This window comes from Silurus meridionalis, chromosome 13 (assembly GCF_014805685.1).
Source record: "Silurus meridionalis isolate SWU-2019-XX chromosome 13, ASM1480568v1, whole genome shotgun sequence".
NCBI lineage: Eukaryota > Metazoa > Chordata > Actinopteri > Siluriformes > Siluridae > Silurus > Silurus meridionalis.
In genome coordinates, this window is record NC_060896.1 from 5,163,889 (window position 1) to 5,185,843 (window position 21,955).

The 21,955-nt window shown below is 37.4% G+C and overlaps 1 protein-coding gene across 8 annotated transcripts in view; it reads right to left on the bottom strand.

The window, feature by feature from the left end:
* The window catches only part of gramd1bb (GRAM domain containing 1Bb), a 133,055-nt gene that overhangs the window by 64,935 nt on the left and 46,165 nt on the right, over positions 1-21,955 (bottom strand). For 6 of the 8 annotated variants that reach the window (XM_046864147.1, XM_046864145.1, XM_046864146.1 and 3 more), the window contains exons 2-3: positions 13,051-14,304; positions 2,528-2,599 (exon numbers count right to left, since the gene is read on the bottom strand). In XM_046864147.1, coding sequence (XP_046720103.1) covers positions 2,528-2,599; positions 13,051-13,403 — 425 coding nt within the window. In that variant the 5' untranslated portion in view covers positions 13,404-14,304. The remainder of the gene's footprint in view (positions 1-2,527; positions 2,600-13,050; positions 14,305-21,955) is intronic. The other 2 variants (XM_046864151.1, XM_046864150.1) reach the window with 2 other exon arrangements.

Consider the following 21,955-nt stretch of genomic DNA (forward strand, 5'->3'; position numbering starts at 1 on the left):
TTTTTTTTCATGAACTTGTTCAACCAACAACAAACTGCTTTTTGGATACAACATTTTGTTGTGGCAAAGTGCAAAAAAAAAACAACTTGAAAAATGTAATACAATAAAGTCAAGCAATTCACATCAGTCCTCCTCATCATCATCATAAAACATCACACTCACCTCCAACATCATTACTTTATCTGCTGTTGTCGTTCTGAAGTTCAGATCACTGTCCAGCCTGAACACACTGATTTCTCCTCGCTCACTATGCCCCATGTTTTAAAAGTTAAACAGTGACATTCCATGGCCTGCAACCTCACCGAGGGATCAACTTCACAAAAGTGCTGCAGGCTTTCAGATACTTCCCCATACAACAACGATCAGGATACACACATACACACATACACACATACACACCGTCACCACTCCATCGAGCACTGAGTGAAACAATACAGCATCCAGAAGGTTTGTACCCAGGCCTCATACTGAACTGGTCTGATCCACTGTGATAACAAAAAAAAGACGACAGAAAGATCATCTATTTCATGCTGACATGAATAAAAATAGCTATTTTTCTCCTAAATGAATAGATCAGCATGTGAATAGAGGTGAAGCTGATTCTGTTAGGAGCTTGAAATGAATAATGACTAATTCGCTCTTTGGTGAAAAGGCTGGTGATTAATTTCATATCGGCTGCAGGAAAAATCTTACAAAAACGCACTCGTTCTCAGAAAAAAAACCTTCGGAAGGAATTGAAGGTTTCGGTAACATGACAAGCTGAATTATTTTTGTCTTAGCTTTATGAGTGTAACGCCGACTCACGTCACGACACCGCCACGTCAGCAGGGGTATCTCTCTATTGAGTTCTGATTTCATTTAAATGAAATGCATTTGATAAGTACAGTCTGAACTCAAACATGTTCATCTTTTTCTTTTTTTAGGTAACAAGCTAGCCAGAGAATGAGTAGCCAGAGACGATTGATGTAAATGTTCCTGCTTAAAACTGCAAACTGTATAGTACTAAATATAGTTATTTGTACATTAATTAATCTAGAGAAAGTATTTAAATGTAAAGTATAACTTTGAAAAATCCTATTCCACATTCAGTCCCGATTTGCTGTGATAATTAGTGGATTTTACCAATAGATTGGATTGTACTTGCTGATAACCGATTTACTATTAACTTAAACAAGTGATGAACTTTATTACTAAAATTTCACAGTACTGAATCTTGAAATTGTTCTAAATGAAATATTAATATGAATATTTAAATATCAAATTAAATGTGATGAAATAATTGCTACATTATGAATAATAAATATAGCGCTCTTCGCAGTGCGCAGTCTCACATGTAAAAAAAAACAACAAAAAAAACAGCATGTGGTGTCGGCGATTTACCGGAAAAACTATCAGTATGGATTTTTGCCGATAGTCGACGTTCCACTAGATTTTGGAGTGTGCTTGTGGAGATTTAGACACAAGGGTTATATTAGTTCTATATAGTTATTATATAGTTCTATAGCAGGCCACTCAAGATCTTCCACTCCGGCCCATGTACAACATATTTTCATGGAGCTGGCTTTGTGCACAGAGGCAATATATAATGTAAGAACATTCATGTGTCTCCTAGTTCAAGTGAAGGGAAAATTTTATGCTACCACACTTAAAGACATACTATAAAATTGTGTGTCTCCAGGTTTGTGGTAACAGTTTTGGAGAAGAACCACATATAGCTGGAAAGTCAGGTGCCCTGATACTTCCATCCATACAGTGTATGTTAGCAGTGTGTACAATCGAATAATTACAATAAGAACGTCTTATCCGAGGAAAATACATTTCATGCACCAGTGAGACCAGTGCAACCATTTTACAATAGGAGTGACAGTGTTACTGCCTTTCTGAGTTACAGTGCACCAATGCACCGAGACATTTACCAGACACGTCTGTCTGCCAAAAACTGAATTAATTGCCCATTAGGTTTTATTCAGGAAGAAAAAACAATAAACTTTTTATTGAAGACAGAAAAAAATATATTCCATCACATCTGGAAATGAGTGTACATACTCGCTCATTTCCTCTGTCTGGAGCTGTAGATGAGAAAAATAACAAAAAATGTATATCTAGTGAACATAATATGAATGAAAGTGTCAAAATGTTTCAAGCTCCCATCCATCATGCTTATAATGTTTCTCAAAACTTCACAAAAAATCAATTCAGGCACTAAAATGACTCAAAAATAAATGATAAAATGGAAAATTTTGCATCAGGATACTGATACACCAGCAACACTGCTCACACACTTACCTGTTTCTCTGAATATGTTTATATGTGTGTATATAAATATATATATACATATATGATTCTGTGTATGACACACTCTTACTGAAAGTTTTTTCGGTTCCAGTTTGTCACATTCACTTAGTCGCTCTCTCTCTCTCTCTCTCTCTCTCTCTCTCTCTCTCTTTCACACACACACACACACACACACACACACACACACACACACACACACACACACAATTTCAGGCTGAAGCTTCAGCTTTACCTGCGCATAAACGGAGTCAGGAAGCGAGATGAGTCGTCATCATGGCTGCTCTGCTGGCTGCTCTGCTGACTGCTGTGACAGAAAAACACACACCTGTCATTCATATCATCACCATGACAAGAAATGATTTTTTAAACATTAACAGCCTTTGATCATTCATGTCTCAGTTCATATATGCAAGTAAGGATGTAAAATGGAAGAAGTAGTGTGAAAAAAAGCGATAGATAGATAGATAGATAGATAGATAGATAGATAGATAGATAGATAGATAGATAGATAGATAGATAGATAGTTGAAGTAATGGATATATGGACAGACAGATAGACAGACAGACAGACAGACCGTCCGACCGACCGACCGACCAACCGACAGACAGACAGACAGATAGACAGATAGATAGATAGTTGAAGTAATGGATATATGGACGGACAGACAGACAGACAGACAGACCGATAGATAGATAGATAGATAGATAGATAGATAGATAGATAGATAGATAGATAGATAGATAGATAGATAGATAGATAGATAGATAGATAGATATGGTCTGTGAACCTGAGTTTGGGCATTTCTGGTCTATAGTGTGTCTCTCTGTATCTCTCGGTCACATAAATCGGTCACCAGAGGGCGCTGTCTAACTTTGAAATGCATCCTCAACCTCAGAATTCGGCTTGCGCTCGAAATGAATATGAATTCTGACCACAAGGCAGGACACACTTTAAAAATGTATATTAATTCAAGCATATATCTGCTACAAAATAGTCACATCAATCCAAATAAAAATACAAAAAATCATTTTTATAAGCAGTCAAACACGCAAGATGAAGGTAAAATATGTCTAAGCACAAGATTAGTTTTATTGTTATAAAAGTACAACATGAAAACATATTAAAGTAAAATATTTCTTTTATTATTTTATTATATAGTTTTTTTACATTTAAAAAATTTATATTTTGCTAATATCTCATTAATTAATATGATATTAATGCTTTAAAATCTGCCTATTAATTCATTTAATTCATGTATTAATTCAAGGGTCTTCAATAGTTTCCAGTTATTTATTTATTGTATTTTTTTTCCCCAAATATATGAGTCAAGATCATCAGCCAGAAAATGAATCATGTGAGATACACTGCAAGAGAGCAAAACCTTCAATATTCATTAGATTCAGACATCATTAATCTGTGAGATGTCAAGGGGACGAATGACTCTTGCTTCTTCGCAAACAATTCAACGTACACAGTAAGGTTCATGTTCATGTTTTTATACAGAGAATACAGTAAATAATAATCTCCCCAGCTGTAACACACGTACGACCTGCCAATAACTGACTGTTACATCACCATCGAGTGAAGAAGTGATGCAATTTCAACTGAATCATTTGAAAGTCAGTATAAGAATATATACAATTCATTACTTTGATTACAGAAATCATGTTTATTTGAAGTGCAGTTGAAGAGGTTCACACATGAATGACACAAACATCACGTGCCACTTACTCTATAAGACACTTATATAAGACGCTCAGCTGTGCTGCGATGTGTGGCGGATTATCACTGTTATTATCACTGCTATTCTGATCCACATCAAAGGGGAAAGTTGGTTAACATGATTTCCATGTAATTAGAGCTCTTCTACTGTATAAGGATGTGGTGGTCTGGGAAAGATCTTTTTTGACGGTATTTTGACTGAATTCTGGAAACCAGACGTATACAAAATGACAAAATAAATGTACCTACATAATAAATAAATAAATAAATAAATAAATAAATATAGCTTTATTACCAAGCATGTTTACACACCATGCAGTTATACATGGGAATTACACAGTTAAGATGGAATATAACAAAATATAAGTACAACAGCCAATTAAATAGTGCACTATATACGAAAGTGGACAGTTATGTTATTTAAGTGTGCAGTTTACTAATATACCATTCGGATCCTATGCATAAATGTGTCAGTTATAAAGGACAATGAAAAGATATTCAAGTTCAAGTTTATTTCTAAATTTGTTATGGACGTTGTCTCAAAGCAGCTACACAGAACTTAAGAATTAAAGTGATGTGTGTTTATTTATTTATTTATTTATTTTAGGAAGAAACCTTGAGAGGAACCAGACTCAAAATGGGAACCCATCATCATTTGGGTGGTATCAAGTGTGTGATTATAAATCTTAAAAACCAAACAAAACACCGGAGAGAGAACTAACATGAGCACCGGAGTGTAAGATTATGAGTAATGTTCTTTCTAAATAAACAGTCACTTGACATTGTGGAACCAGGAGCTACTGAGCATCTCATAAAACAGCTCATCATTTGAGATCATCATAGATCCAACACCAGCTTCTCCATACCAGAGCCTTTAAACATTCAAAAAGGTTCAATGTCCAGACTCCACATAAAGTGGGATCCAAATGGAACATCTCTAGATGGTTCAGGATGTTTGTGGGGTCGGCATCTACTTCTTATTTTAATATTTTTGAATGAATATTTTGATTATGAATATTTGAATTGTTCAGGCTGAGTAGAGCCTGCAGTGGAAAAAACAACAACATTTGTGCCTGGCTGTTCTGGTGGACGGTGTGCTGTAGCGCCGGCCAGAGGCATCAATTCGAAGAGAGAGTGGGCTGGGTGTGTGTGGGGTCCAAAGTGACTCTGGAGATGTGAAGATCTTAGAGTTTGGGCAGTGGAGCATCAATAATCCTCTCAGCAGTCCTGACTGTGTGCTGTAGCCTCTTAATGTCTGATTTGGTACAGTGTTTGAATTGAGTCATGTCTTATGGGGGTCCCCAATTGTTGTGTAATTCCTATATTTTTTACTAAAATAATCTTGGGGACCCCCTAAGTTTATTTTTTTCTTTGTCATGAAGGGGGTCCCGGATACCACCAGCCCCCCCTCATTCCGAGCACTGATTTGTTTGCTGAATCAAACCAGACAGTTATGGATGTACACAGGACAGACTCAGTAAAGGCCAAGTAGAACTGTTTCAGCAGCTCCTGTGGCAGGTTGAATTTCCTCAGTTGACGAATATTCCCTTACATACCCAATATAAAAAAAAAACTTGTGGACATCTGTCCATACGATTTGTATGTTCTTTTAAAACATCCCATTTGCTCTTATACAAACCTCCACTTTTCTGGAAAAGTTTGGAAAAGAACCAAATACAGCCAAAAAATTCAGGTGTCCCAATACTTTTGTCAGTATCATGTATAATTCTGCCTTCATCCATACATGAGTAGATTGGATTGGATTGGATTGGATTGAATTGTAAAACACACCCAATCGGATTCAATAGCAATCAACCAGTTCAGGTCAGTGAATCCACAGCCCTCGATAGTGGACTAGTACTTCCAAAGACAGACACATTTACACCATCCTTTGAATCGCATCAGGATGTGGTTCGACTTTTCTCAGTATGTCCTTAAATCTGTTTTTATATTCTGCAGTTTCTGTGCAAATGTTGTTCATTACAATGAGAACAGTCTGAAATTGATCATCACTCACCCACTTCAATCATTATCCATTTACCATCATTCACCAGCACCATTAATTCCAGCAAATGATCAATTTGACCTGGATGAGACTATAGAACATCTTGGATTATTTTTTTCATACAGAACAACAATTAGTTATGAAATACTAATTTCTGTGAATTTTCATCTGGAGATGAAATGAGGGGGAAACTCAATGCATTATTTTCACAGACATTAGAAATGTATCTATCAGGAGACAGATTCTCTGCTGTGGCGACCCCTAATGGGAGCAGCCGAAAGAAGAAGAAGAAGAAGAAGAGGAAGAAGAAGAAATGTATCTATCAGAATCAGAAAGAGCTTTATTGCCATGTACGATTGCACTTACAAGAAATTTGTTTTGATCACAGAAGCTTCCAGTTGCACATTTGTATAAAAATTAAATTAAATTAAATTAAATTAAATTACATTAAATTAAATAACAAAGTGGTATTGGTCATTTTTATTTAACAAAATTAAAAGTATTATTACATAAAAAACAAATAAAAAAGTGGTATTGCACATATTTTTTTTTTTATTGCACAATAGGGAGAGCATTTAACTGTTCATAAGATCGCTTGGAGGAAGAAACTTGTGCCTGACTGTCCTGGTTTTCTGTGCTCATTAGTCCAGATGGCAAAAGTTCAAAAAGTACACTATATGAACAAAGGTATTGGGACACCTGACTTTCCAGCCATATGCGGTTTCATTCCCAAACTGTTATCGCAAAGCTGAAAGCACACATGAAATTTTCCCTTCACTTAAACTAGGAGACCCAAATCTGTTCCAGCATGATGATTCCCCAGTGCACAAAGCTATAAATGCTATATTGTGCTATAGAGCTCCAACACTATTAAACACCTTTGGGATGAATGTGAAGACTGACAGAACCCCAGACCTCTTCACCTCACCTACATCAGTACCTGACTTTACTAACATCGTTAGTAGCTGAATGAATCTTCACAAATCTTCACAAAAACTCTCCAAAATCTAGTGGAACATCTTCCCAAAAGAGTGAAGATAATTAGATGAGTAAATGGGGACTAAATGTGGAATGGGATGCTCAAAAAGCACATACCAATCTTATGACCAGGTGTCCGCAAACTTTTGGCAGTATAGTGTACAGTATGTGGCATGGATGTGAGGGATCCAGAGTGATTTTCTGAACCCTTTTCCTCACTCTGGATGTATACAGTTCTTAAAGAGTAGACAGGGACGTACCAATAATCCTTTCAGCTGTCCGAACTGTCCTCTGAAGTCTTCTGATGTCTGATTTTGTAGCTGAGCTGCACCAGACTGTTATTAAAGTATCACTAATCCAAAATACTTTCAGAAACCCACTTTCTTTCCTGTACTCATACACATAATACCACTACTCCACCCAGGGTTTCTATATCAAAAATATTACCCAGACTGCATCCCCCAGACCTACAGCACTGACAGGGACACAGATAAGTCTCTCCCTGATCCCAAAAATAGTCAAACAAACTCTCTCCTATCAAAGAGAAGCAGACTCCGGAGCGTCTGGAATGATGGTGGCAAGCAAGCAGAAATTTAACCTGCAGGTCCAGAGATAAGAGACAGCCCTGTTCCTTAATCATACACCAAAGATCGGACAAAAAATATATACATACTCTGCTATAAAGCAAAGTACAAAGAATAATACATGGTCGATATTTAGTACAGCCATATGATACTGGAGATCTTGAATAAGAAAGTATTAATGATGCCACTGGAGAAATTATCAATTCCCTTGTGGTGAGTTTTTTATATCCAGATCTGCCCTCCAGAACTATTACCACTCTTTATAGCAATAATGATTTCAATTATTCTTATAAGAACTGCAAGAAAAAACCTCTTTCATGAAAAAAATTTGATTTTATATTAAAACCTTTTTTGAGTGTAAAGTTTGTGATTATTTTATACAACTAAATATGATGAATGGTGGCAATACTTTCACCCCCTATGCTGTATTTGCTGGTACTGGTGGGCTGTGCATTTCATACCTAAGCCTTCAGTGATGTCCTACCTAAATCAATCCAGCTTTAAGACCATCATTATGATGGTACGGCTGTAGAAACCATCAGTTTTATAGAGAAACGCAGTATAGCAGAGCGCTGCATCACTGACAGGAATCTCATGGAGTGAGAATGAATGCTGTTACTAAAGCAAGAAACCCAATGAATCAACAAGTCTCATTTCACTGTAGCCACAGCTGCACCGCCCGCATACATCATCTCTAGCAGAAGCTTCGATATTAACCTCATAAAATGACCCCGTGCATTTTTGTGGATTTCTTTTGTGCATTACGGTTTTCTGGGGGATTGAAAATGAAGGCAAATTGTGTGTTTTTGTGCAAAGAAAAAAATTGAAAAGTATAAGCAGTTCATAAAAAAGCTTAACAAATGTTTTGAACTGTTTGGCTGACTTTGATGCTTTTTGTTGATTAAAAAAGCTCTTGTAAAAGTGTACCTGCAAAAAAAAACCCAGGTATTAAATCCACACGAATATATTCGAGTCTGTGCCGTTTGTTACTGATGCGGTTTACGAGCTCTGACTAGTGTGCTCTCTGTCTTGTGTGCTCTCTGTCTAGTGTGCTCTCTGTCTTGTGTGCTCTCTGTCTAGTGTGCTCTCTGTACCCCTAATTCGAAGGACGTGAAAATGCTGACGTTACTGTATGCCTGCTAGATGGCCCTACTACCGCCAACTCACAATCTGATTGGTTAAAGCAAGAGCTTCAAGCAATATGTACTACATAAGTACTACATTACATAAGTTATTAGTTATGTTTAAATTATAAATGTAAGTCTGTGATTTCTGAGTTTAGTTTAACGGAAATGTCCGTTTTGGCCCGTTACTGCTTGCTGGATCAAAGTAGTCGGTATACGTGTGGAATGTAACATGCAAGATTTATAAACCCTGATGCGGAGTGGGTTATTAATATTTAAGAAACAACTGAGACTTGAAATGTGTGCTTTTGTTACATCACTATGACATAAGCAAAAATACCCCCCCCATCTATCTCTCTCTCGCTCTTTCTCTCTCCTTTTTATTCCACACTCTCCTATTAATATCACTCATCAATTATTGACAGGAGAGATAAATAGAGTTCACTGAACTGTTATGTAAACCAGCTGTTGTCTTTAATCATTCAGACCTTTACACACACACACACACACACACACACACACACACACACCTATGACTGATGGCTCACAGAAGACCCTACAGAACAAAAAGAATAACAATAGAGTGCAAAACGTATAGAATAAAAGATGTAAAAAACAATGACCAGAAATAATACAAGACAAAGATCAATCTAAAGCTTTTAATCATACAATGATACAAGTTTATGCAGAAAGCTCAGTGTTTAGGATGTTGGACCTTCAAACCAAAAGGTCATGAGTTCAAATCCCAGCACCAATAAGATGCCACTGTTGGGCCCTTGGGCAAGGCCCTTCACCCTCAACTGCTCAGGTGTATAAATAAGATAAATGTAAGTGGCTCTGAATAAGTTGCTCTGCCAAATGCCATAAATCTTAATGTAAATTATTATTAAATACGAAACAGGTACACACCATCGAGCAACACGGCAATGACAAGGGGCTGGAGACAGGTTCTTGATAAAAACCACCAACGCAATCAACAATGACTTGAGTTGCTATGGCAACCATGATGTAAAGGGAAACCCCATAACTGCCTTTGTGTATCATCCAATTTGCATGTGCACCTGCACTGTACGTATATAGAGTTACGGAAATTCCATGATCATGCGAAATTTCCGTGACGGTATACAATGACATTTTAAATTCATATTGAAACCTTAAATATTTTATTTACTTATTAACATCTCCTGACTCAACCCTAGGTGTGACACCCAGATCACACAGCTCATGTTCCAGTGGATTTTGTAGCGTGCTTGTGGAGATTTGTATGAGACTCATTCAGCCACAAGGGGGCGTAATTAAAGTCAGGTATTGATGTAGGTAAAGTGAGGTGAGGTGAGAAGGTCTGGGGTGCAGTTAGCATTCAAGTTCTAGTACACCCAAACCTGTACAAACATCATCAAGGACAGGTTTGGGTCTTCTAGTTTAAATTAACACATCCTACTTTTGCCTATATTGTTTACTATACTTTACTATACTATAGTGTCAGGGTGTGAGATGAGACTATGCTGACCCTGTGTCAGAGAATTCTAAACAGATAGAAAGGTATAGTGTATAAATTTCAGAAGTTTGTTCACACACAATATACAGTATAAGAACATATAAATAAAAAATGCCAAAAAAGATTTGTATGCAAGGTTTGGTCGGGAGGATCCTATAAACTAGTAAGAAGTGCATCAGTGTAGACAATAAATCATAAAGAAAAATAAACAAATGTAGGTAATAAATGATTTATAGCAAAGATCAAATATATGTATTTATTGCATGTGTTTACATGTTGCACATGAATTTGATTTCCGGTGATAATCACATAAAATGTTTTGGTGATTACCTAAGATATTACCTAAAAAAACTCTGTCCAATAGACCGTCCTGATTCCTTTGTCATTTTAACATATGATCTGCGACCCATTTACTGTAATCTGGGGTACTTCTAGGAATGGATACTAGGTGATATAGGATGCAGCCAAAGACTACAGAAGGTGTGTGAATCAAAACCAGAGCTGGTGCCACTTTCTGGGTGGAAGGGATTTTATCAGCGTATTGGTTGGCAATCAAAGCGGCACTATTCAAACGCAGAAGAGAGCAGATAAAGCTTTTTACTATGCTCTGACATTATAAAAATAAGTAACAAAACCAGGATATTTTCTTTTTCATTCTGCAAACTGAGAAAAATGTGTTCATATGTATTTATTTTTTAATAGAAAATCAACGGACCTGAAAAATATTGCTGATCTGTTCATATGCTAATCTAGCTTTGGTTTCGGGTTTATCTGCATGTGATGGTAAGATTGTTGATTGAAGGAAGATTAATTTCTCTATTCACACTAACTGAAACATCACAGAGCCCAAATAAATGCAATTAAACCCAATCTTGATCCATTTACTGCATCAATTCTCTCACCCTCAGGTAATAAAACGCTGCAGCTCCACAGAAATCCGACTTTGCTCTCGTTCAGGGCACAAAGCTCAGCATTTAGCCGATGAGCTGAATCAGATGTATTATGGTATGATGTTACATCATGCAGTGCTGTGACCCTCCAGCGCTCGAATCCGACACCCGCTGATTTACAGTCCCTTTTTTAAAATCTAAAACATCCTTTCACTAGCCATATGGATTGGAAAGATCGTTCTGAAGCAGAAATATAAATGTAATTACCGTCCTCGTAAGCAGACACGGCAATAAGCGTGGCATTGTGGTGTTTAAAAACACGAGCAGTGATTATTAGTCTGTCAAATTTGTTGAGGAAAACTGATTTGGGTGGCAGCAGAATATATATAGAGACCAACATTATAACAACATTAAAAAATAAGACGTTATTAACAACAACAGGAGCAGCCGCAATCAATAACCTGCTTCTTGTATTGAGTTTGATCCAAATCAAATCTGCATTAATTACACAACATTCATTTCTACATTAATTGATTTCCTTTCATCCTACTGCAGTGCACTAATGCAAACTCACACACTGGTTTCCAGAAAAGGACAATTCCACCATAGTCACTTCACCTACTACCATGTTTTTTTTTGTCATAAACCAAGAAATGTGGAAATGTTCCCATGAAGACAGCAACTGAAGCTAAAGAATAAACCAGGAACTCTGGAGGTGTGAAGTGGAATTGCTACTTACTACGGCCATCTAAAAGCTTTACTGCAGTTTAACAGTGGTGGACGAAGTACACAAAGCATGTACTTGAGTTAAAGTAGAGATGCACTCTATAAAATTTGACTCCACTAAAAGTGCTCGCTTTAAACTTTCACTTGAGTAAAAGTACAAAATTCTAATTGCATTGCATTCGATTGTACTTCAGTACTATGATTTATTATGGCTATAATGTTCCTAGAATCTATTAATAGAATGAGATTAATGACTCAAACACTGATCGATTTCTATTAAAATGATCATGAGCCCAAAACCTTTTCAACTACTCCTAAATAATTGCTCAAATAAGGTCAAGGGTTCTGTGGCGAGTTCGAGTCAGGAGTTTCTTCATCATTTATTTCCTCTCTAAATGTCCTGCCTGCTTTTTAACTGTATGTTGGTGATATGTAGATGCCACCAAGCAGCAATCAAAACAAGTTAAAAACAGACCGCACGCTTTACCCTGATTGGTGGATTGCTGTGCGATTGATCAGTTAAGTTTTTATCCTCATAAAAAAAAAAAAAGAAACGACCGATTTTGCAAAATGTAGTCGAGTAAAGATATTAGACTACGAAATGTAGTGAAGTTAAAGTCTCCCCAAATGGAAATACTTCAGTAAAAAAATCTGATACGTGAAAAAGCTACTTAAGTATAGTAAAGAATTACATTTACTTCCTTTCCGTCCACCACAGCAAAAGCCGGCTCTCAGAAGTGTCTCTCAGACAAAAGTCGACTATTTGAAATTATTACAGTGATATTTCTTAATATTGCATGCACCACATATGAATTTATGAAAAGTGTCTGAATATCACAAAAAAAGATTTCACACTTGGATGAAGCGGTTAATGAGGACCATTAAATAATATATGTAATGAAATAATTGCAATATGATCAAATAAATGAATAAATGATAAAGCAAGTACACGTTTTCAAGATACGCCTCGAAACTTTACTATACTACCACATTACAAAATGTCAAAATAGTGTCAGCTGATGTATGGTAGTATATACACCATACTTTCTGCAAACTCACTTAATATTTTCATAAAGTCTAGAAGGAACCATACCATATAACAGTTCAATTAATATTAAACTTGATTAATATTTTTCATTATAATTTCAACCGATCAGGGGAAATACTGGTAAAATAACCCCAGACTATGTGTTGAACAAAGTAAAGCATGTCACTCTGAAAGACCAACCTGCTTTCGTTGACTGGCTCCTTCTTCTCTCGCACCTTCAGCCACTTGCGTATGAGGAAGCGTTTGCGTCGTGGTGAGGCACTGGGCGTGGAACAGTTGGACCACGGGGCGTCCTCGTCGCTGGATGGTGTTATCTCGATGGAAGGAAGTTTCAGATACTCCTTGGGGGCCAAGCGAGAGCCTGCATGTCTCAGGGATCCGTTGTCTAGGCGCTCGTTTGGTGCTTTTTTCGCACGTCGCATTTTCAAGCGGCGCCGCCTAAGGGAGGGCGTGGAGGAGCTGGACCAAGCCGTGCTGGGGTCGTCCCATGGGACCTGCACCCGGAGAAATGGGGGCCGCAGAGCGTCCGTCATGCTCGATGACTTAAGAGCCTGCCTCCAGCGATGACGTCAAAGTTGAAAGTTGTTACCTAGGCTAGGCTTGCTATAAGCTAGCGGGATGACACAGGAAAATGAGGAGTTGTTGTGGATCCAGATGGTCCTTTTTTGAGAGAAGTTCAGATCACTTACTTTCCCGTTGTCCTGTCCTGTCTCTTCCTGCACACTATAAAATCCTCACCGTCTTATGAGAAGTTCTCCTCTGCTATAGGTGGCAATAGATCAAGAGTCACCAATAACCTTTTAATTGGTCCCAGGTTTGTCAGCTTGATTGACAAATAAATGCCTAATATTCCTCTTTTGATGGAGGACTTGACAGATAGATGAACGAACAAACAGTGCATGCGACCCACAGGATTCTTGCTGGCACAGCTCGAGCAATGGAGCAAAAGTATCAGGTGACACAGCAACTCTTGTTTCCCCTTGCAGCAGATCAAACATGCATATGCACTGGCTAACAATGTAATAGTACTCCAGGCGTCCCTGAATGTCAGTAGGCGAGTTAGAGACCTTCACGTTTCGCTCAGGAATCCCAACATAAAGGTGGTAGCTTCCGCTTTTGAGGATTGCATACTCCAGATACTCTGCCGTGATGGACCCCAGACCTCTTGGTGAACTCTTGTTGTTCTTAAGAGTACGTTAAATCCTTGAGTGGCATTAAAACTGAGTTGTCTCACCACTAGATATATGGTATACAGACTGTTTTAGGTGGTGTGTATGCCTAATACTTGTCCCTCTCAAGGTTTCAGCCAAATGGCAAGGATGCAAGGTTAAGCAGGTGTGGTACTTGTGTGTGAGTATGTCTTTGGTTAAGCCCTGAGGCTGTTCTTCTCAGTGCTCCTCTTCTCAAATGTCTGGCCCAAACAGCTGTCACTGCCTACAGGTTAGAGTAAAGTGATAGTGTTTGCCAGGTATCCAAGACACCAACTGAACAGTTATGTGTAAGGAGGGGTATAAAGTAGTGATGGGCATGAAGTAGCCACCTAGTTCTTATGCACTTGTTTTGTGGCAGATAACCAATTATTTTTTACTAGTGTATATATATAATATCTTACGAAAATGAGTAAACCCCCACATTTCAGCAATCATTTAGGTATCTTCTCAAGAGTCAATTCTATAGCATCTTAAATGTAAAAAGTATAAAGTATAAAATATAGGGCTAAAAATATGACAAATAAGATTTGATTTGATTGAATTGATTGTCTTAAAAATTGGATTTGATTGTTTGCTAGCTTGTTGGATCGCAGTAACTGCGGTAAATTAACCAAATAACTCAATTTGTGCAAAAATACTTACATTTTTTCATGCTTGTTATCACACAAAATATAAGTGAGGCGATATTTGCATGCCTACTGCTAAACCAGTTTGGCAGTACATACAGGGTTCCCACTCTTTCATTTACACCAGATTCAAGGACTTTCAAGGACTTTTTGAAAGCGCAATTTATTTCATATCAAGCACCTATCAAGTTCACACCCCAACAAATACAGTATAGCTTCATGAAATACCACTTACAGTACATTTTACTTACACTTAACATTTACATAAAACATTTCAGAGTAATAATTATGTTTTGAATGAGTAGGTTTCACAAATTTAGACCATCTTAAGCAGTCGTGTAATGAAATTGAACTAAATCCATTAAAGCCAATAGAGTTCGTACTGGTAATATTCAATTAACGAGTGCAAAAACGCTGCTAGGGTAACTGGTTGAGATACTAAAAATAAAAAATATATTTAATGTTGCATGCTGATACATACGTTTTCCTCCTGTAGAAAACAGTTATGAAGAAAATGCTTAGCGTGACTTAGCGTGACTTAGCATGGTTTGTAATGCAGTAAAGAACAGATTCAGTACACATTATATACAGGCATGCAGAATATGAACTCAAAGCATGCGTTACGTATATATTGTATATTTTGGGCTTTTCTGCTTGACTGTACATAATATGCTTTATTAATACGGTGTTAATTCTTATTAATAAGAATAAGAATATTCTTTTCGGACACAAGTGTCAAAGCTCAAGTCACAGCAAGCGCATCAGCTCCACCCCCAATCATTTGTACAATTTTTTGTACAATATTTGTTTTCAAATATTCACCAGGTCTTTCCAAGAAGAGTGGGAACCAGTACATACTGCAGATTCTGCAATACCATTGTGCTCCATATTTGTACCATATTTGTAATGCACTGTGTATAGGGAACAGTCTGAGATTCAGCCTAACTGAAACCAAAAGAGTTTTCTAACCTGCTATACTGGTTCAGCAGATTATGTGATACAAAAGCATACTGTATTGTTACTGCTAACATTTCATAAGTTATAGGCTCATGAAAAAATCCTAGAGAAGATCATGGGTAAGAGAATGTTACCTGCCTAATCTTTTTCACAGTAGCTTAAATTATGTATTTCGTTAATTTGATTTCTTTCTTCGTTGAACATGTATGGTGATTTTTTTTTACTTAAATGCCCATCACTAACATAAAGACACATATATAAATGATCAAACATGTATTTATTCCAACATAAACACAAGAGGACATTTGTAAATTCACACATTCACATAGAACCACAAAGTAAAAAAAGCACACACACACACACACACTCACACACACACACACACACACACACACACACACTCAACACATTCATGCTTTAGCTGGCATGGGTCTCACTGAGTCTCACTGTTCCCAGCTAAACTCACTCTGAACACACTGTATTTCTGATTTTATCCACAATGATATTCTGGATCCATCGCAATGCAGAACAATCAGTAATAAAATATATCCTTCATCGCTATGATGGACGTTACAAAGCAGCTGCCAAATGCTCTTAACGTAGATGCATTAAAATCAGCTAAACATACACAGAGGTGAAAACAGCACAGTTCTTTTAAAACACACATTACTACCCTCTCAGTCTCAACTCTGTACAAATACTATGCAAAGTACTAGTGCTTACACCAAACACTGTTCATTCTGTTTGTCTCCTAAGCAACTGGTGAAAACTTCAGCTAGTGAACTTGTAAAAACTCATTATTGAGCCATTAATTTCTATATCCAGTAGCAGGTGGAAACTGAGCCAGCAAACCAATAGTTAATGGGGTAAACCCCAAACAGGCAGCCTGAGCAAACTCGAGCCCTGACAGTGTAAACAAATCAGTCTGGACCATCCAGAGTATATAAAGCCAAACAGCTGCACCTTTGGCCTCCAGATTTGACAACGATGTTGATTCATCAAACACTGTATAGTATTTAAACAATGATCTGACAATCTGAATGAGCTGGTCATAGTAACTGGAAGCCAAAAAAACCAAACTCACACTAAATCGATGTGTGTCTGATCTAGTGAGATGATTTCCCTGTATATACCTGGGTTAAAAGAAAGAGAGAAAGAAAGAAAGAAAGAAAGAAAGAAAGAAAGAAAGAAAGAAAGAAAGAAAGAAAGAAAGAAAGAAAGAAAGAAAGAAAACACTTGTTATAACTGCAAGTAAAATAACAAAGAAAGTAAGTGAGACAAAGAAATGGTGAAAAATATGAATAAAGGAAAGAGAGATATGAAAAAGTGGGGAAAAATTGTGGAAGAGAGACATATCAAGAAAAGAAAGAAAGAAAGAAAGAAAGAAAGAAAGAAAGAAAGAAGAAAGAAAGAAAGAAAAGAAAGAAAGAAAGAAAGAAAGAAAGAGAAAGAAAGAAAGAAAGAAAGAAAGAAAGAAAGAAAGAAAGAAAGAAAGAAAGAAAGAAAGCATAATATAAATAGAATGTATAAATGTTGCTCCAGGCTTCTTTGGAGAACATGATGTGTTCTTCTGCTGACTGCTTAATCCGGATTGTCATTTCGTATTATTTGTAGTGTGAAAATGAATAGACAATGCTCATGACCTGAACGATCAAAACCTCTAAACAAGACCCTCAACTATCAACGGTTCAACCTCAATCATTATCCTCCTGCCAATATTAGTGCGCAAATCACATGGAGAAAAGTAGAATATGGATCTTACATTCTATTACACGCTTCAAAAGCCTGTTTTTGGTGTTTTTCCCTTCTGATCAGTAAATGAACACAACGAAACTCAAAGGTTAAATTGCGAAGTATGGATCAAGAAATGGTGCTCTTAGGAAATCATTTTTTGTTTGTTTCTCTTGAAACCATGGATTGGGAAAATTGAATGACCTGATGCCCCTTCACCCTTGTAAAATCTTCTAGTAGACAAGTTCTACTTCACTGATCAGAAGTACCAATCTGTGTTTGCTAGACAACAGGGTCAGGGCATCTCCAAAACAGCAGGTCTGCTGGGGTGTTCGAGGCATTTGATGTGGTCCAAGGAAGGACAACAGGTCAAAAGGTGATCGAGTAATAGGCACCCAAGGCTCACTAATGAACTTCAGGATCTAGAATCTAGAATCTCTAAGATTTTAAGTGTTTAACAATCAATTCCAATTCATGAAGCCCACCTCGCAACTTACGGGATGTAAAGGATCTGCAGCTAATGTCAGATACTACAGGCCTGGAGGAGTAGGAGATGTTTTAGTGGCACAATATTAAAAAGAGAGGCGCTTCATTCATGGCGCATTTACTTTACAGCACTGCGAAATTTCTTCCTATATCCTGGAGATTTACATTTACATTTGTGGCATTTAGCAGACACCCTTATCCAGAGCGACGTACAAAAGTGCTTTGAGTCTCTAGTAATGAATAAATCTACACTGGTACGCAATATTACAAACTTAATAGGCAGTGCAGCAGTGGGGTGGTGTGGGAGAACTTGGGCTGATTGAACACAAGTCGTGCAGCTGCGTTTTGGATCATTTGCAGTGAACGAATAGCGTTCAGGGAAAGACCTGCCAGCAGAGAGTTGCAGTAGTCAAGTCTTGAAATGACAAGAGACTGAACAAGCACCTGGGCAGCCTGTATGGACAGAAATGGACAAGAACGAGCAACATTAGCGACATGTGGAAAGAAAGACAGTTTATTGTCCATAGATAAGAATCCCTGTTAAGAAGCTGGAGATGTTAGTAAGAAGCTGGAGAGTGCAGGGTCAGCAGTGTTACAGCGCCCCTGGAGCACTGAGGGTTAAGTGCCTTGTTCTAAAGCGCCGAAAGTGGCATCTTGGCAATGCCCGACCTTCCGATCACTAACCCAGAGCCTTAATCACTGAGCTAAGTGCTTTTAATGATATGGTTGATCAGTGTCCATCTGACTTTCTAGGCTCCTCCATCAGAAGTAAAAAGGGATGTAATTGAATTTAAAGAATTCAAACTCATTCATTTGCATTTTGTTTAGGATATAATATATATTATAATGCAAGCAATGTCTTTCCATCTTCATTCACAGCCTGCAGGCGTTCGATACACTTATCGCTCTAACACGATGATTTAATGCAAAAAATGTATCAATAAATTTAATAAATTAAAAATATATATTTCTGCATAGTTTGGGGGAAAAATTTGTTAATTAATCAAAATGGTCTTCTCAGACCAATACACATACACCAACGAAACCAAACAAAAACAAAAACAAAAACACCCCAGCAAAATCAGTGATCTATTTTGAAATATATAAAAATGTAAGTCTTTCTTTCTTTTCTGTGATTAAATTAAGCTTATCATCTTCTTGTAAAGCCACAGGTTGCTACTAGTTACTAGTACTAGTGTTAGCTGAAAGCAAGTCAAACCAGACACATGGAAAGACACAAAAAATTATTCACAGCAACAAGACAATACTGAAATGAACTAAATGCTTCCCTGGTGCTCACAATGAGATATGTATCCAGACAATGGGTTTCTCACTACCAGCTGCATGGTGGACAATCAGAATCAATTTCAAATTCGATTTTCATTCCTCCATGAAAGTGCTTTTTACTTTTACAAATTCTAAAACAGTACATTTCCTTTGTCTAAAGGCAGCAAACTCCTGCCACTCTGGATGACAGTCAGAACTCAATTTAGGAACTGGCCATATACTATTAGTTTGTACAAATGCTAAACAATCTTTCCAACATGGAATATGAAGGAAATGTAAAAAAACCCTGAGCTTGCACGATACATCGTCGCCTCAGTTTTAAACATATCGAATATAAACAAAGATGTCAGGCAAGTAAATTATTTACAGCTGTTCAAAAACTCACTGCAGAAATGTCAATGTCTTACTAGAAAAGTAAAAAAAAAGGACAAACACGATGCTTTATCGTCAGAGACACTGGACCTGATGTAAGAGTATTACACACACATTTCATAAAAATCCTGTCAGTTGAGCAAAAAAAATGTTCATAACCTACAAAACAATGTTAGTTGTTTGTTTGATTTCTTATATCTTCTGTTAGTTAGAACATCTTAGAACAGGCAAAAGCAAGTGTTATTAGAGAGGTTCGTGATTAAAGGTTAGAGAAAAGAAAGAGATTGAAGTGACTTAAAAAATGAAAATGAATCAAAAAAGCGTAAATTAAGTGGTAAGTCATAAAAATCTTTCCAACATCATAATGGAAGGAGATTCTCCTTCCCAGCAATAACCCTTCTCTTCCTCATCTCTTCCTCATCTCCCTCATACTAGCCTTGACTCTTATCAAAGGTACAGTAAACATCATGTGTATTTGTTATTATTTAAAATGATGATTGTTTTACATCACTTATGTAATATTTTAGTGTATTACTGTATATTGTACTTTTATTTTTATATGAATAATTTTGGGTGTCTGAAACGCATGATCTGAATGAACATTATTTTTAATGGGAAAAATCTTATCGATATACAAATAAATTGGATTTCCAGCACGTTTCCGGGAACAAATCTCGCTTGTAAACTATATACTTTTACTCGATTGCTGCTGTTGCTGTTTTGCACAACATTTTGTGTTTATATTTTAGGTACACTTGTTTCCAGTTCTCTTCTTGCACATTGTACTCTGCATACAGCATTAAACAGTAGGTTTACTGGCGGCGCTACTTTGTGTTTTTGTATCTGTCCTGCACTGTCTTGTGTTGTCTGCTTGCAGTGTCTATTGTCTGCACTGGACACTTACTTTAGTCCTTAACTCTGTGCTTTTTATGTAGCTCTATGTTGTGTTGTGTAATGTAACTATGTTGTTTTATGTAGCAAAAAGCTTCTGGAGGAACGTTGTCTCATTTCATTGTGTACTGCATCAGGTATATGTGGTTGAAATGACATTAATAGCTCCTTGACTTCTTGAGAAGACAGCACAAGGCTTCACGCACAGTCACGATGAGCACCAACATTCATAAGTCAGTGTGGCAAAAGACGTGTACATCGGGAGCTGTGCAACTGGTTATATTCTGACCACATGCGCACCCTGTCACCAAGCTCACCTCACACGTGAGTTTCTCACCGGAAACAACATGATCTCACTTCCGCACCCACCCTAATTGCCAGTCGAAGATCCGGCTCAAAGGTCCCGTTTTGACACCTTTGCAATGATCCAGCAAAAATCTCAGAAAGTGCTTCGCGAAAAAAAAAGGACTTCCGGGACACATTCCAGAAGTGACAGGAACGGGACTATTTTGAAGGTGAAATACTTTTCCTTTTCAGCAGAGCTAGTCTTTAAACTTTTTAATACCGCCTTGTACATTGCTACGTATCTGCACTTCTGTTTGGACGCTAACTGCATTATATTGGCCCTGCACTTACACTCTGGACAATGACAATAAAGATGAATCTAATCTAAATCTAATCTAATCTGCTTTAGATAAAAAATATTTTTTATTTTGACTGTGGAGCCATTGTGTGCTGTCTGCTCTTGTTTATTTTTCATTTTTCGTATTTTTCGTTATGAAAGGAAACTGAGTAAATTGATCTTGCACTTTTAAGAGTCACCTAAATAGTTTAACAGGCCATAAATCATCACAGCTCCTAGCTGAAACACAAACACAATTAATTATTTAGAAATTGTTCTTCAGCACAGAAATGCACGGGTTGACTTGCTGTTCAGGTGAACATTAACACAAGTCATGATTTTTTGCTTCAAATCGGACCTATTGTGTCACATTATTTATCTCCCAATGTGTTAAAGGATACGTCCTTTCACTTCCGCTGCCTGGATTATGTTGCTTAGAGACATGTGTTTCCTGGACATAGCTTTATTAGACTCAAAGACTTTTGAAAATAAACAGACATGAATAAATACGGTTTGTTACAGAAGAGAGAGAAAGAGAGAGCAGGGAGAAGAGAGAGAGAGATAGAGAGCAGAGGTATGTGTTGAACTGAGTTCAGTCGAGTAAAATGTCTTTTCCGCAGCCGTTTGAGGAACAGGCACGTCTGACATGCCGCTGTTTCATCTCCTTTTCTATTCAGGTCAGCTTTGTTCTAGAGGCAGCGGAAATTCCCCGTGGAGTCAGACGGGCGGATGAATAAAGTCACTTTCACTACATCCAGACAACAACATCTAGGGCTAAAGCGCTAAGCGTGCCACACACTAGGCTGTGAATAACAGTGTTGGGATACAGAGCTTCGAGGAGAAACTCGCTCGTGCATTACCAGTACAGACGCAGAAAGTGCTGGGACTATACCGGACACTTC